The following is a 17,243-nucleotide window of genomic DNA, read 5'->3' on the forward strand; positions in this document are numbered from 1 at the left end:
ATCATTGACTTGTCTTCCTTACACGGAACTGAAATGTGCCTCTGCCTCTTGCTCCCAGTCCTGCCTCTGTTGGCCAAGCAGAAGAAATAATCCCTACTTCACCTGATAGTCCCTCAAAAACATGAGGATAGCAATTGTGTCCCCCAATCCTTCTCTCCTCCAGGCTAAGCATTACCAGGTCCTTTAACTAATACTCATTTAGTGGCCATGCCTTGGTAATACCCTCTGCTGGTGGATTAAACTAGGTTGAGAGTAACCAAGAGGCCTCAAACCCATTGGTGACTTAGGAGGATGTCTACCCCGAGCATGTGAAGATGTCCCACTGTGGAATGGGCAGATGAGAACAATTTCTTCCAACAACCAAGAAGGTGGCTGAAGCAGGTGCTGTAGACATGCTGAGTGCTTGGTCAGACATCAGAGACGCCAAGGTCAGCCATTGTAACCTGGGTCATCGCCAATCATCTTGATGTTTGTCCAGCCACTGGATTTCAATCATTCTGAAAGAGAGAGTGAAGCTGATGACTTTGTGCATCTTGGTCTCACTTCGATCCCATTCATGCTCCAGTCAACCTGTGATGTCACTGGTCCTCTTCAAAAACAAAGGATGAACGATTTAGCGTAGAGCTGAGGCCCTGGTCCACCATGAAAGTTGTCCACTGGTTTATCACTGTCTTTCCTCCCAACTGAGCAGTGTATTTCAGCTGTACTAGGACCTGAAGCCAGCAAGTCCATTCACTCCATTTTACAAATAAAGAAACTGAGGCACAGAGTGGTTTAAGGACTTGCCTGTAGTCACACAACTAATGTCTGAGGGAAGATTTCAATCTAGTTCTTTCTGATTCCAACTCAAACTTCAACCCATGACTCCCTGCTCTCTCAGTCCACCCCAAACATGACTATCATTTATGAAGGTTCAATAAACACTGACATCTCACCCATGAAATCCTACAGGTTTAATCATAGACCTGGAAGGGTCCCCAAGGACCAAGTGTTCCAAACCTTCATTTTACAGATAAAGCAACTGAGACCCATGGAGGGTAAGTGATTTGCCCAAGGTTACACAAGAAGAAGTGTCAGAGGCCAAATCTTCCTCCTCTTTCACCCTAAGGTATAGAAGCATGGGAGCTTGTGTAGAGTCTTGCTTACTCCAGGAAATTTAGATGCAGCCAAGAACTGCACACTAATACATATTAACATGATAAAATAGTGAATGCAAACTCATGCATCACAAACAAGTCCAGACATCCCCCATCCCCTCACAGTTTCTTAAAAAAAGACTGAGTTCCTCCATTGTGTTGATCGTGTTGTAATGTGCATTGTCATTCTTTGCTTACTCATCCTACATCTTCCATTCTTGCTTTGATTATAAGCTGCATCTTTTTATGCCTTCATGTCCCCAGGGCCTTGCACATAGTAGGTCCCTAATAAATAGAGTGTTGAATAGAACAGAATTAAATTAAATGGGTTATGTTAGTCGAGAGATCAAACTCCTAGTGTAACTCTGAGAACCCCGGCTGCCTGAGGATTTCTCCATTGATTTCAAATGCATTGAAACTTTGATCCATTACAACTTTCAGCAAAAGCCATTATTATACATGCTCAGTAGCTACATTTTAAATGTTAATTTCTCAGTTATATTAAAATCAATTTTCTTAAATAGCAAAAGGCACCAGAGTGAAACAGAAAGCACTAAGATTTTTTTTGTTCTCAGGCATTTTTGGAGATTATGAGACTATTAATTTTCCCAACCAGCAGGAAGAGAATTAAAGAAATTCAAATATTACCACAAACAGGATATTAGAACTCAACATTTCAGCAGCTTCCCAGCCTCCAACGAATGTCACTGAGAGTCATCATTGTGCCAGCGATGGGATCATTTGTTTGGAAGGCCCTCCCAACCTTTGGTGTTGTCAGAGAGATTCAGCTTTTAGGTTTTAGAGAAGGGACAAAACAGACTCATTAATCATTCTTTCTTTCCTGCTCCATTTATCCAACATACCTCAAGAAAAATTGTTTAACTGCATTCAAGTTCATCTTTTTAAGAAAAAAAGTGACATTAAATTGCAGGTGAATTTCATCCTCATCAGTTTTAGAAAATAAGCTCACTGAGGCTAAGGACTATTTTTTTTAATCTGAGTTTAGCCTCTTGATGGAACTTCTGATTTTCTGTACTTGGGCACCTCCTCGGAAGCTGGATGTGTGTTGGGGAGCAACTGCCTTGATGCCCGATTGGTTCTCAGTAAGTGACATTGCACAAAAGGGCATCCCTAGCACCTCACACGTTGTTCCTTCACTCTATTAGATGCTTTTTTGAATTAAAATGACCTGAACTGAATTGAATGGAATTAGGAAAAAACACATGAGATATGAAACAAGATTGGAGTCCACGAAAACAGCATAGCTAGCTCTGGTGAACGGGACTGTCACATGCAAGAGGAAGTAGACCTTTTTCTGTTCAGTCCCAGAGGGAAGAGTTGGGAGGAATATTCTGGTGGAAGGTAGCAAGAAGCTATTTCAAGCCTGATGTCAGGAAGAACTTCCTAGTGATGAAAGCTCTCCAAAACTGGAATGTCCTGCTTCAGTAAAGAATGTCATGGTTGGATTCCAAGTCACAGAATGAATGGCCACTTACAGTGTATGTCCTTGAGGGGATTGCTATTCAGATATGGATTAACCCAGGTGGCCTCTGAAGACTCTTCTTACTCTGAGAGTCAGTGTAGTGCTCCATTTCTGACTTCAGGATGGGGTCAACTCAACAAAGTTATGGGGTGGGGGGTTGCCATCACTCATCAGTACTACCATTTGGGGGTCCTTCCAGACCATTCACACTTAAAAGACAGTATCTAATGATTCCTAAATAATTCTAGATTCTTAATTTTCAGATGAAATTAGTGACATGATTTTAAATGCTACATCACATTTTCAAACACCATGTCATTTTGAAAACCCTTGAAAGTCTTAGCCTTTATGGAAAATTTTATCTACAATGAGGGAATAGGCTCATAACAGTTAGTGCTGAATATCCTTCTCTTGGTCAGCTTGACAGACTGCTAATATAATCATTACCTGTGGATGTGTACTTGACAAACGAAATTGACTGCAGTTCCCCATTTATTTTGTATTTCAGCTTATTTCAACACTATAAGCTGTATGAATTTCTCTTCTTCTCTCCCAGGGATGAAATTGTGATAGGAACGGAGGTAAGTAATTTATCTGGATGGAACCAATTAAGCTGGATCTCTTAATGCATACTGATTAGCATCTGGGTTCTTTAAAGGCTTAGAGCAAATTCTTGTCATGATTACTCCAGTATTAATATAACCAACTAGTAGTTTGGGAAAAGAATAATGGTATCAGATGAGCTCTGGGCTGAGAAAGCTGGCCCTCTTGGCTGGGAGCTCTGTGGATGGGGTGCAGTTCATTTGTTGGAGCAGTGTTGGAAAAAAACAGATCAAGCAGGTCTGTTGCTGATCCATAATCTGCAGACAAGACCAGGAGAGGACGGGGGATGGGGGCTAGATTTAGAATCAGAGGGCATGGGTTCAAATGCCAATTCTGCCCCTTATGTGCTATTGGGTAACCTTGGGCAAATCATTGTATTTATCAGGGCCTGTTTCCTTTCTTGAAAAATGGGGGATTGGGGTGAGCTAGACAACCTCTTTGGCCCCTCCCAGCTCTGAGTTTATCGTCTTATGATGTAATTGAATGCTCTTTCAGACCCGATCTCTGCTGTTGTGACTCTAGAGTCTTGTTATTAGCATCTATAGACCTCTGAGGCACTCTCCCTAAAAAGTCCTATATTAAAAGGGAGACCCCTTTCGTGTTCACATTTCCTCCCTTCCAATCTAAATTTGACCAAAAGAAATCCAACTCCTTAGTGTGATCTGACGGAAAAAGCCCTGACTTTAGAGGCAGAAGACCTCAGTTCAGATCCGCATACTGCCTGTATGACTTGGAAAAATCACTTAATAGGATTATGGGGTCTGAGATTGAGTCCTAGGTGGAATCTTAGAGGTCATCAGATCCAACTAACTTTAAATATGAAGAAACTGAGGCACAGAGATGTGAAGTGACTGTCTAGTCTTAGAGAACAAGTACACGATTGAATTGAATTTACAGTTGAACCCAGGTCTTCCTTACTCAGGGTAACTAGGTGGCACCATAGTGCACAGAGTTCTGGACCTGAAGTCAGAAAGACATCTTCCTGAGTTCGAATCTGACTTTAGATACTTTGTGACCCTGGATGAGTCACTTAACCCTGTTTGCCTCAGTTTCCTTATCTGTAAAATGATCTGAAGGAAATGGCAAAATACGCTAGTATCTTTGCCAAGGAAACCCCAGGTGGGGTCACAAAGAACTGGCCACAACCAAAATGACTGGACAACAAAAACTTCCTTACTCCAAATCTAGTCTCCTATCCACATTGCCATGCCACCACTACCACCTCTTCCCTTTCTGAGCATCAATTTTCTCATCTATAAAATGAGGTTGCAATAGATGACCTCCAAGATCTCTCCCAGCTCTAAATCTATCACCCCATTATTTGCAAAATGGAGGGGAGGGGGTAGGGGTAAAAGACCATAACTAGGAATTCTTACTCCTGGGATAAATTCATCTAAAAGTGCAAGGGGGGTAGTGATTAAGAGGGAGAAGAAGACCATATGCCAGGTACTCAATAAGACTAGCCAGCATTTCTATAGCACGTTAAGCTTTACAAAATAGTTTTACAAATATTATCTCATCTGATGCTCACAATAAGCCCGAGAGAGGGGACCGTTATCCTCATTTTATAGATGAACAGAGAGAAATGTTGTTACTTGGTCACGATCACACAACTAGTAAGTGTCTGAGCAGGATTTGAACTCGAGTCTTCCTGACTCTAGGTCCAGGAAGCGATCCACTATCCCCCCATCTGCCTCTTACCTTTCTGGGGAGAGTGAGCTGGAGGTCCACAGATGACAGTAACAAGTCTCTGGACAGCATGGAGGCAGCTTGCAAGGAGGAGCAGTAGGTGCTGAGTTAAGGGGGGGGTGGGGTCTGACAGAGGTCATGGGCAGCCACCACACCCTGCTGACTTTCTGAGGGAGGTGTGAGCTCCAGAGCAACCAGCCTTGAAGAGCAGAACAGGAGACTCAGTGGCTTCGGTCATTTCAGTATGGAGAGCCACATTAGAAAACAGAAGGAATGTGAGGGGAAGAAAGCCAGGCTGAGTGGGGGGTCGGTCAGCTATGGAGGAAGATTCCTAGAAGAGAGATTAGAAGGAAGGGCCAGGGATGAGCTGAAAAGGCATGAGAGTGTGGGGAGCAAGAGAAGTAGGTTCTCACCTAGAAAGCAGATGGGTGGGGGCAGCTAGGTGGCACAGTGGATAGAGCACTGGCCCTGGAGTCAGGAGAACCTGAGTTCAAATCCAGCCTCAAACAATTGACACTTACTAGCTGTGTGACCCTGGGCAAGTCACTTAACCCCAATCGTCTCACCAAAATAAATAGATAGATAGATAGATAGATAAGGGGGCAGCTAGGTGGTGCGGTAGATAAAGCACCAGCCTTGGATTCAGCAATACCTGAGTTCAAATCCAGCCTCAGACACTTGACACTTACTAGCCGTGTGACCCTGGGCAAGTCACTTAACCCCCATTGCCCTGCAAAAAAAAAAAAAAGAAACAAAAAAAACAATGATGAAAGCAGATGGGTGGTTCTGAATTACTGAGATCAAAGTGACACGAGGTAGAAACTTGCTTGCCATGGTAATGGGCATCACCAAGGATGAAAGAATGAAAGTGGTCTGGAGATCTAAATAAGGATGATAAGCCCAGACTCCAGAGGGTGGAGCTCAAGTGAGGAAGGGGAGACAGAAGCGTGGGGATGAATTATTTGTTTGACAGGAAATAGACCAACTACTATAATCATCCACAAGTATATGATGAGTATTTACTCTATGCAGGGTGCTGCTCCTATCTCTGAGAGACTAAGGGAGGGAAGGAAGGAGGGAGGAAAAGATCCTGCTCTCAAAGACTTAACAATGGGGGTGGAGCACAGGCTGGAGTGTGGCACTGTCTCTGCTCGTCATTCCTTTCATCCCCATCCCCCTTTTTAATCCTATGCTGCCCAAGGTCTCCATGGGGTTGAAATGGAATAAAAGATAGGAATCACCTTCACCCCAGGGAGAAACACATCCTTCATGGATACTGGCATCCCGGAGCCAAAGTACCTCGTGCTAGTTCTGGTTCTGGGGACTGGACATGTTGGTTCCTAATGTCTGCTTCATCTGCAACATTCTGAGTCTGTTCTAACCCCTACTGATTCCACCTCTCTCTGAACCCCTTGGAGCATGGCCCCAGATCACTTAGCATGCAATGCTGGGCGGTCTGCTGCCATTCTCTCTAAGTGCTCCTAGGTTCTAGTTGCAGTTCTCCACCTAGATCAGGAATGCCTCGAGGGCAGGTACCATGGTTCTGACTTTCCCCCCTTGTATCCCCTACCTCAGGGGAGCCAAGCACGCTGCCCACAGGCCACACACAGCCTGCAACACCCTCGGATGCTGCCCAAAACAGATTAAAATATAACTGGGCAGTGGCCAGCTAGGTGGTGCAATGGATAAAGCGCTGGCCCTGGATTCAGGAGGATCTGAGTTCAAATCCGACCTCACATACCTGACACTTACTAGCTGTGTGACCCTGGGCAAGTTATTCAACCCTCCTTGCCCCACCCAAAAACAAACAAACAACAAACAAAAAAAGAATCAGCAATAGTTAACAAAATACATAAAAACACAGACGATGTCATGGTTGAAAACTGTTGCTATGCAGACTACACGGATGCCATCTGCAGGTTAGTGACCCCATTTCTATGTGACTTTGACGGCCCTGCCCTCATCCTACAGGACAGACTCCACTGAATTTGTGATTCCACTTAATCAGCCATTTAGTTCCTCTGCCATTGTTGTCCCGTTCTAAAATACCGTAAAACACCGTCCCCTACAGTATTGCAAATAATGTGATGATCTCATACACCTTCCACCTTCCCAGAAGTGACAACAAGGCACTGATACAGATTTCCTGGCAGGGAGGTTATGGATATGGTCAAGATTCCCAGGGACAGTAAAAGATGTTCTGATGTGTCCGCAATTTCTCTATGAAAATGGAGAAGCCTGGAATGCTGGGAGGGCAACCTTGGGCTTGATTTCAAGGGCAACTTCTGATCAGTGAGCGCTGTCCAGGGTTAAAAAAGGATGGCTTTGGGCAGCTAAGTGGCCAGAGGATAAAGCACCGGCCCTGGATTCAGGAGGACCTGAGTTCAAATCTGACCTCAGACACTTGACACTTACTAGCTGTGTGACCTTGGGCAAGTCACTTAACCTCATTGCCCCCCCCCCAAAAAAAAAAGAAAGAAAGAAAGAAAAAAAGGGATTACTTAGGAGGCAGTAGGTTTGAATAATGTAACTGTTCAGGTGCATCATAGAAGGCATTCTCTCTGAGAAATGGGATAGATCTTTGACCTTGGAGGTTCCTGGCAGCTGTAATGTTCTGTGACTATGAGTCCCAGGCATAGGAGCAAGGGCTGGCGAGTAAATGACCAAATAGAAGACTTTCCTTCAATGGATACAACCTCCTCACTTAGAGATTTTCTTAATGCTGGGACACTTAAGTAACAACAGTAGGGGACAATTGCTCCCCATTCTTTTTGGGTGGGGCAGGGCAATGAGGGTTAAGTGACTTGCCCAGGGTCACACAGCTAGTAAGTGTCAAGTGTCTGAGGCTGGATTTGAACTCAGGTCCTCCTGAATCCAGGGCCAATGATTTATCCACTGCACCATCTAACTGCCCCTGCTCACCATTATTAATTGAGATGTTCTTGTTTTGAGTTTAAAAAGGGCTTCTGGGGCAGCTAGGTGGCACAGTAGATACAGCACCAGCCCTGGATTCAGGAGGACCTGAGTTCAAATCCGGCCTCAGACACTTTGTACTTACTAGCTGTGTGACCCTAGGCAAATCACTTAACCCCAATTGCCTCACCAAAAAAACAAAAAATAAAGGGCTTCTCTTGCCAACCACTGCTCACCCTCCATCTCAGTAACTGTTGAAATTCAATCCAATTTAACATTTATTAAGTAACTACTAAGTGCCAGGAATTATGCTGGACACAGGAAGGCAAACAACTGAAATATTCCCTACTTTCAAGAAGTTGGCATTCTCCCAGAGGGAGATTCAACTTGTGCATCCAAATACAAATAATATGCAAGATAATACAAAATTGTTAAAGACCTAAAGAAGAACTGGAGGGAAAACCTCTTGTGGGAGGAGCACTTATATCAAGCCTTAAAGGTCATGGGGGTTCTAAGAAGCTGAAGTGAGAAGAGAGAACATTCCCTACCTGGGGGTCAGCCTGGAATAATTAGAACACCTAGCATTTACATAAGATTTTGAAGTTTGCAAAGGACTTTACTTGTGCTATCTCATTTGATGCTCACAACAACCCTACAAAGTAGATTCCATTATTGTCCCCACTTTCCAGATGGGGAAACCAAGGCTGAGAGAAGATATATAAAGGTCTGGTGTCACTGAGTTATCTAGTAACCATCTGACTCCCAAGTCCAACATCCTATTTTCTGCACCACCTCAGCTTTTACAGAGACATGGAGTTCACTGATGATGTGTGGTTTCTGGGAAATAGTGAGTCTGGTGTGGCTGGAGCATAAAGCACTGGGGTAGGGAGGAATAATATGCACATCCTTCAGTGACCTAGGACTGGAAAATAAAGGACAATGTGGAAATCAGGGCTGAATCTGCTATCAGAGGCTTGGATCCTCATTCTGGTCCTGTTACTTACTGAATGACTTTGGATAAGTCACCTCCCACTGGGTCTGTTTTCTGCTCAAAAATATATGAGAGGGTTGACCTAAATGACCTGTGAGGTCCCTTGCAGCCCTAAATCTATGATCTCACAAAACTATCTCTTCTCTAACCTTTGCTCAAAAATGTTCCTTTTCCATTTTCTTTAAAGTCAGGCACCCTGCAGTTTATATCAGCAATTGCGCAGTAGGAGAAAAGGATGCATTAAAAAATCTGCTTAAAAATTACCATGTATTTCCTTGCAGAGTTATAGTCATTCACCATTTTGATGGTCATTTTTATCACATCTGTTTAACTGAAATGATGGCAGCTGCAGTGCTAGTCTACATAGAAATTTGGCATTATGAAGATAAAACTTAATTGCATGATAATAATACCTGACATTTGGTAGATAGACTGTTGTACATTAGCTCAATCGGACCCCATAATAACCCTGTGAGCTTTATGTGGGTGCAACGGGTGTTATTATCCCCATTTTGTGCGAGAGAAAGCTGAATCTCAGAAAGGTGTGGAGATCTGCCTACGGTCACACACCTAGGAAATGTCTAAGGGAGGGCTTCAACATAGTTCTTCCTGTACTGCCCTACCTATCAAAGAATGCATACTCTCCCCATTTTCCCTTTTCTTCCTTCTCTCTCCATTTCTCCCCTCCTTGCTCCTCTCCCTTCTCTTTTCTTGCCTCGATTGATGTGGAAGCAGACGAAGTGATATTTATAAATAAAACCTTTGGAGAGTCACCTAACCTCTATGGACTTCAGTTCCCTCATCTGTAAAATAAGAGGGTTGGACCAAACAGCCTCAAATGTCTCTTGTGGATCTAAATCTACAATCCTATCTATGATCCTATAAATGAAAACCAATAGGGGTCGCTAGGTGGCACAATAGATCAAGTGCCGGGCCTGGAGTTAGGAGGATCTGAGTTCAAATCTAGCCTCAGAGACTTACAATCTGTTTGACCCTGGGCATGTCCCTTAACTCTGTGTGCCTCAGTTCCTTCCTCTGTAAAATGAGCTGCAGAAGGAAATGGCAAAGATACTCCAGTATCTTTACCAAGAAAATCCCAAAGAGGATCATGGCGAGGTGGACACAACTGAAATGACTGAACAACAACAACAGTTTCTCCAAACTGAGCAGAGCTATAAAGGTAACCCTTAAAATTAGGGGGACCCTTAATAACTACCTACTTCCCTGATGTCCCAGGGATTTAGCTGAAAAGGAGAAAAGTGTTGTGTTCTGTAGCATCTCAGTAGACAGGATGGAGTAGGCAGGCTACACAAAATGACAGCTAAGTGTTTTCGCTTGAGATCAAGCAACTCCTAAAGGGAAATCATCAGTGGGTCCCTATTCACTTTGAGAGAAATCAGCAATGGAGAGGGGTTTTCAGGCATCTGTCCTTAGCCTGATGCCCTTCAACATCTTTTTTTTTTTCCGGGGCATTGAGGGTTAAGTGACTTGCCCAGGGTCACACAGCTAGTATGTGTCAAGTGTCTGAGACTGGATTTGAACTCAGGTCCTCCTGAATCCAGGGCTGGTGCTTTAACCACTGCGTCACCTAGCTGCCCCCTTCAACATCTTTATTAATGACTTGGACAAATGCAAAGAAGACAGGAAGCCGAGCTTTAACAGATTTTTAGCTAGTCAGGAGCCAAACAGAATTTTATAGCCCAGAGCCCTGCATTAATCTAACAAGATGAAATTTATTTAGGAAGAATGTAAAGCTCCTTGCTTGGGTTCAAAAAATCAACAGTGAAAAAAGATTAAGGGGCTTAATGGATTGCTGGATTCCTCTGAGACAACAGTATGACATGGCAGCCAAAAGCCATTCCAATGACCAACACCCAGTCTCTCTTCCCTCTTCATCTTACCATCCCCATTCACTGAGGCTGGAGGTTGAGTTAAATAATCTCTGAGGTCCTTTCCAACAGAGATTCTATGTTGTGGGGCTTAAATCATTCTTCATGTCTTTGAGGACCCAGCTTGGGCTGTGGGTGTGGGAGTTCTATAACAGGATTCAGATTCATCTCTTGCATAATCCTGAAGTTTGACAAAGCTGACGAACCTCTTCCTCACTGTTGATTCAAGATTCAAACCAGACCAATAAAACAAATCTCTAACCAAAGAACATTCAGAAATATTGCCTTGTAAATATTAATAGAGGGCACAGATAAATGAGACCCGTCTTCATCATTTTTCCCTATATAGAAATGTGTCTTTCTTGTGTGTGTTTTGCAAGTGTTTTTTCTACTATTTCTACTTGAGTTTTCCAAGAAATTTTTGTTAAGATCAAAGAGACAATTTTTCAGGGAGTGTCTTTCATTATTCATGGCCTGGGATTTGCATAGTCCAGTGATCTAACCAATAGATCAGGTTCCCAGAGAAAGAAGGGGTTTTATGGTTCACATGGAATCAGCAAAACCACAGATGTTGTAAAAAGGGAGGCAGAGTAGAGATTAGGTTGGGCAGCGGATGAAAAGAGCAGGGACTGGATTAGAAAGATGGTGCCGATTGGAATGGAAGCAAGCTATGTCCGTTGTCCCCTCCTGTCAGAGAAGAAGGGGTCTGAGGCTTCTAGCTCTCAGAACGAGGAGATGATGTGATGCTTTCTGACGTGAGGCATGAGCAGTCAGTCATAGTATTTAAGGAACAATAAAGAAGAATCAAAATAAAAGAAACCATAGAGAAATGTGTGCTTAAAAGTAGATGGTCAGAGGAAAGACATAGAGTCAGTGTCTTTACCCCTTGGCAGCCTCATGACATCAAGAGAAAGTGACTGGCATCTTGGGTGCCCCACCTGCCAGAGATCACACAGGATGGGGAGGTCTGATGAGCTATCATCTGCATCATTGGGGGGACATCTCTATCAAGGAGATAAATGAGCCATTGGAGTATTAGAGTCAGAGACATGGGATATGACGGAAGCAGTTTTTCTTCCACAGGTATAAGCATCTATTAGCTTAGCCATGACTCCGGACCCTCTGATATACCCCCTTCTGGCTTCCATTCTCCGCCCCCCCCATTAGCATCTCAGCATCAAGGATTCTCAGAGCCACACCCAGGCAATGTGCTCTGAGCCCAGTAGTGACAGGGGACCTCAAGGTCCCCAGACACTGGTCCTGAGATCTCAGGCTAGCCTTCCACTGAAGGAGTTTGCTCCTGCTGTATAGACTTCTCACAGTACAAAAGAAAGAATATTGACTGTAAGTCAGAGGACCTGAGTTTGAATTCTGGCTCTGTCCTTACCACCCAGACCTCAGTTTTCCTACCTGTACAATAAATGGTTTGGGATTAGATGACCCTCAGGCATTCTTCTCCGCATAATACCATCTCTCTGCAACTCAAGAAATTCCAGTGGCTCCCTATTACCTCTAGGATCAAATACAAAATTACGTTTGGCTTTTTTTTTTTTTTCAGAACCCAGTCCCTTTCTACCTTAGCAATCTTCTTAGACCTGATGCCCCGTCACATGTACTAGGAGCCAGTGACACCAGCCTCTCACTATTCCTGGCACAAGACACTCCTCTCCCAACTCTGGATTATTTCCCTGCATGTCTGGCATGCTCCCCCAGCCCCTTCCGACCTCCTTGGCTTCCTTCAAGATGCAGCTCAAACCCCTGCTTTCTGCCAAAGGCTTTTCCCAGTCCCTCTTCCACCAGTGCCAGGTCTTTGCCCTCTGAGATTCCCTCCAATTGATGCTGAATCTGAATTAGATGCTGTATTAGAATATGGGGCTCCTTAAGAGTGGGGATCATGTTTGTCTTTCTTTGTGCCCCCAGAACTTAGCCCAGTAGCTGGCACATACTCATCACTTCATAAAAGTTTGCCAGCGGCCTGAGCTATTCCCACAAACTCGGGCGGGGATCGTGTGTTTTCTGCCCCACTGGCCTCTCCTCATCCTTGTGAGGTCAGGAGTCACCCCCTGTAATCCTTAGGCATTGGGGTGTTAACAGCAAGGAACCTGGGCCTAAAGGACCTAGAGAGAACCCCCAGAAGAGTCAGAACACGGGGCGAAATGGGGTATTGCGGGACAACCTCTATCTGGGAAGCTAACGTGGTTTCCATGAGTTACTCACACAGATCATATTGTTTCTTCTCCTAACCCTGTTGATTTTAATTTGATAAAATAATAACAAAGGAAATCTTAGGACATTCGTGTGTTTATTTCATGTTGTTCATATGTATCACACACACTCATTGTATCTGGATGGAAAAACAATCTGATGTGATAAAGTTAGGAAGTGGCAGCTTTCAGTGACAAGAATGCTGGCTTCCTAGGCCAAAGACATGAGTTCCAATCTTCCACTTATTACTCATGCTGCTTTGGGAAAGTTGCTTTGTCTCTCTTAGCCTCAGTTTCCCCATCTGTAAAAGAAGGGATGTGGGATTAGATGACCTATAATTTTTCTTCCAGCTCTAGATAAAAACAACTCAGTGGTACAATACTTAGACCTGAGTTCAAATCTGACCTCAGACACTTAGTAGCTGCATAACCCTGGGAAGGTCACTTAATTACTGTCTATCTCATTTTCCTCAACTGTAAAATTGAGGTGATAATAGCAACTACTTCCCAGGATTGTCATGAGGACCATAACAAATGAATTAACATGTAAAGCCTTGTCAGCCTTAAATCACTTTACAAATTCTACAAGTTCTAATTGTTACTCAAAAGTACACTCTTCCTATTATAGGCATGCTCTGTCAGTGGCCATAGCTTCCCAAAGCTGCCCAAGAGGTCATCACTCATCCCTCTGGAGGGTGTAAGGCCTTAGTGTCTCCTCAGAGAGGAGCATGTGTCCATCCTGTCCTGATCTGAACAAGGGAGGTCTCTGTCAATGACACTACTCTGAGAGTGACCCATGACCCATCGCAGGCTTCCTACAGAAGGCACGAGCGTTTCTTTTCAAAGGACCATGCTGTGGCTCTCTAAGAATCGCCAACCCAGCTCAATTAATTTTCAATTCCTTCCCATGAGTGCTAATGAAACTCTTCACAGGGATTTGCCAACAGAACTAGAGTTTTCTCAATTTCTTTTGGCCTGGACAAAATGTGTTTTGGCACAGTATAGCTAATAAATCACACACAGAGATTTATTCTTGAAAACTGAGGTATCCATTTATCAGATGCAGTGTTAAAATATAGACTCATTTTTGCCTGTTTGGTTTGGTTTTCCTGTCTACCAGGAAAGTTCTTCATGGGAAATTTTAGCTCAAATACAAATCCTAATAATAAACAGTCACACAAGAATATATCTATTTGTAGTGGAGGCTGAATGGTTCATTAAGGGCCAACCCAGGGAAACTGTGGGCACTCTGAGGATATGGTAGCTCATCATCTGGGTCTCTACAGGATGATGAACATCCTGGTTGCTTTAAGGTATATGGCAACCCAGCACTACAAGGACTTGGTGCTTGAGAATGATGTAGCAAACCCTGATGAATAACTGATATGAATGAATGATATGAATGAATGAAAACCCCCTCGTCCATGACAGTAACAGGAAGGAAAGGTGCTACGTCAATTAAAAGAAGAGATTGCTTCCAGACTGAGTTTTTTGTCTTCAACTCCTGCATGAGTAGAAAGTATGCTGCATTTCTAGATTCATGGAGGCTGTGGGGGGTGAGGAAGGTAGTAAGGAGATGAGTTGTGCTTTCCCCCTATGCAATACCTTAACCTACTACTCCCATGGGGTCATGGACTCAGCTAGGCAAGCTTGCTCCCATACCTTTGGTTGGCTTTTCTGCTTTGTGCCTCCTTTTCCTAAGTAGCCAATTGATCATGGTTCTCAAGGTGGACTTTGGACCTTGGACCTTATCCAAGACTGGAGTAGAACATAGAAGTTCAAAAGGTATGAAGACCCTGGGTCCAGTGAGTGAAACTGATTGTTAGCTTCATTGAAGAAGATGGCCACCCACAAGAGGATGTCCCAGGATTGACCACTGTATTGGCAAATGGATATTGAGAATAATTTGGATAATGTAGAGGGAAGGCCAAATATAAAATGCCTGTTTTGAAGTGCTATAAATGACTTCATATCCTTACAAGATTTAAGTAACAGCTTCTTTGTAGATTTTAACAATTTTAATTTTAATAAGCTATTCTAGCTCAATCCAGTTTTTTCAGGTGTGTTGAGGTCTTTTTTATTTAGCATTTCTTCTATGTGTAGCATTAAATTGCTTATGTCACACTGGACTTGGAGTGTCCATTGAGTACCTTCATGTTATCTCCACTGGGACAAGTCCTAGATATTAGCCATAACTAAAATTAAATTATCTCTAGGGAGCGAGGGTGGAGGTTTTGTTAAGCCAAAGAATTTGAGATCAGGGAACCTTTCCCATCCCCGTAACCCACTGGTACCTCCTTCATAAGGATTCAGGCTCACTCAGGACTAACCCCAATGCAGCCAGTGTGGCTATATGTGGAACAGGAAGTGACATAGTCTCCATGCCTTGTGGTCCTGTAGTGTTTCCTCAAGATTAGACACAGAAATGAGAGTGAAAGGAATTATACCTTTCCAGACTCCTTGCTTGAGTTTGGACTACCTGGCTGGGAAGACTTCATACAAACCTAAAATCAAAATGCCTTTCAAAGATGCCAATGAGAATCAGATCTGTGAACTTTCAGGAACTAGGGGCCCTAGCGATATCTGCTAAGGGTCCCAGAGCCCCCACATTCTAGACTCTAGGGGAATTTTTTTTAAAGCACAATATTTTTATATTCGCTTTACTCCTTCCCTCAAAGATCTCATTCCTCTTATCAGTATCCAAAATGCTAGGTATTACAATAGATAGAGTGTCGGATGCTGAGTTAGGAAGACCTCAGTTCAAATCCTTCCTCAGACATTTACTAGCTGTATAACTTTAGTAAGTAATATAACTTCTCTGAGCTTCAAGTTCCTCATCTGTAAAATGAAGCTCATAATAACACCTACCTTCCAGGATTATTGTAAGGATAAAATGAGTTAATCCTTGTAAAACCGTTGTAAGCACTAAAGTATTTTACACCAAAATGCTATTATTATTGGTCCACTTTTAGTCTATCCACCCAAAGTCATCTATCTTGTGATGCCTTCACAGGGGAGAGAGAAGGCAAGAATAAAGGTGGAGTAGATTCTTCAGTTACCTGATAATTTCCGGGTGGAAGCCCTCCAGAAGCCCATCTTCTTTCCCTTTTGTTAATTTCCCTTCTTGTCAATTTCTAGCTCCTCTGTAGTGGTTTAGAGATGGAAAAGGTATGATCTTATATCATCTCAAATGAGATAATATTTGTAAAGCACTTAGCACAGTGCCTGGCATACTTAATAAATGTTTGTTCCCTTCCTCCTAATTCTCTATCCCTTCACACACCCCCCAGACTTGAAACTTACTCATTCAGACCTATGTAAGTAATTTGAAAGACTCTGTTTGGACTTAGGCAATCACTGGGGGCTTGGAGAAACTCTACCCTGTTTCCTCAATCAGTCGACCATACAGATTTATTAGACATGTCCTTTGTGCCAACACACTATACTAGGTTATGGGAATATAGTTGGGTACCAAGTAACGTGAATGAGGAATTTCCCTGAAGCAGTCATGTCATCCAATTCACACAGCATATTTCCACTGGACTAGAACCAATTACCACATTTTACATAATTATAACTTCGAATAATGCAAATTTAAATACATGCAAAAACTTCTTGGCATTCTTTATTCACTCTAATTGTGACCTAGCTGTACCAAAGGAAAAATGAAAAACTCCCTCCCTTCAAAGAGCTTACATTCTAGTAAGAGAGAGAGAACATAAATATATCTAGGGTGTGCCAAAAGTCTTACTGCACTAAGCTATTTGGGACACCTTGCATAAGAATGCACAACATGCCTTCATTGGAACCCACTGCTCCCCTAGCTAGCCCACCTGGAGACTTCATTATAGCTTTACTCTGTACCAACAAGTGTTCTATCAAGCAACTTAAATGTAGCAATCAATTAGTCAACAAGCATTTATTAAGCACCTTCTGTGTTCTAGGGTCTATGCTGGGCATACAAAGACAAAAATGAAGCAATTCTTGCTCTCAATGAACTTCCGTTATATCAAGGCAGGCATTGTGTGCATAAATAAATGTATGTTAAATAAATCCAAGGTAAATCTTGGTGGAGTAAGGAAATAATGGATAGGGAAATCAAGGAAGGGGCTGTTCAAGCAGAGTCTTGACAGGGATAAGGAAATTGAAGAAATGGAAATAGGTAAGGGCCAGGTTGTGAAGGGCTTTAAAAGCCAAACAGCAGGGCCTGTATTTGACCTTCCAGGCAGTAGGGAGTCATTGGAACGAGACCCAAGCTGAGCACATGAGCATTTCTGCACATATGAATGGGGAAGCGCTACCACAAAGCCACCAGTCAGGTAGGCTCAGAGGCAA

At 43.2% G+C, this 17,243-nt stretch overlaps 1 protein-coding gene and 1 long non-coding RNA gene across 3 annotated transcripts in view; one reads left to right on the forward strand and one right to left on the reverse strand.

Moving 5' to 3' along the window:
• CABCOCO1 (ciliary associated calcium binding coiled-coil 1) overlaps positions 1-17,243 on the forward strand; it is a 157,272-nt gene that overhangs the window by 63,548 nt on the left and 76,481 nt on the right. For both annotated transcript variants that reach the window (XM_043981546.1, XM_043981547.1), the window contains exon 5: positions 3,128-3,200. In XM_043981546.1, coding sequence (XP_043837481.1) covers positions 3,128-3,200 — 73 coding nt within the window. The remainder of the gene's footprint in view (positions 1-3,127; positions 3,201-17,243) is intronic.
• LOC122739842 overlaps positions 13,011-17,243 on the reverse strand; it is a 64,839-nt gene continuing 60,606 nt past the window's right edge. The window contains exon 4 of the long non-coding RNA XR_006354683.1: positions 13,011-13,210. This is a non-coding gene — a long non-coding RNA (uncharacterized LOC122739842). The remainder of the gene's footprint in view (positions 13,211-17,243) is intronic.

The sequence above is a fragment of the Dromiciops gliroides genome, chromosome 2, assembly GCF_019393635.1.
Source record: "Dromiciops gliroides isolate mDroGli1 chromosome 2, mDroGli1.pri, whole genome shotgun sequence".
Classification (NCBI taxonomy): Eukaryota; Metazoa; Chordata; class Mammalia; order Microbiotheria; family Microbiotheriidae; genus Dromiciops; species Dromiciops gliroides.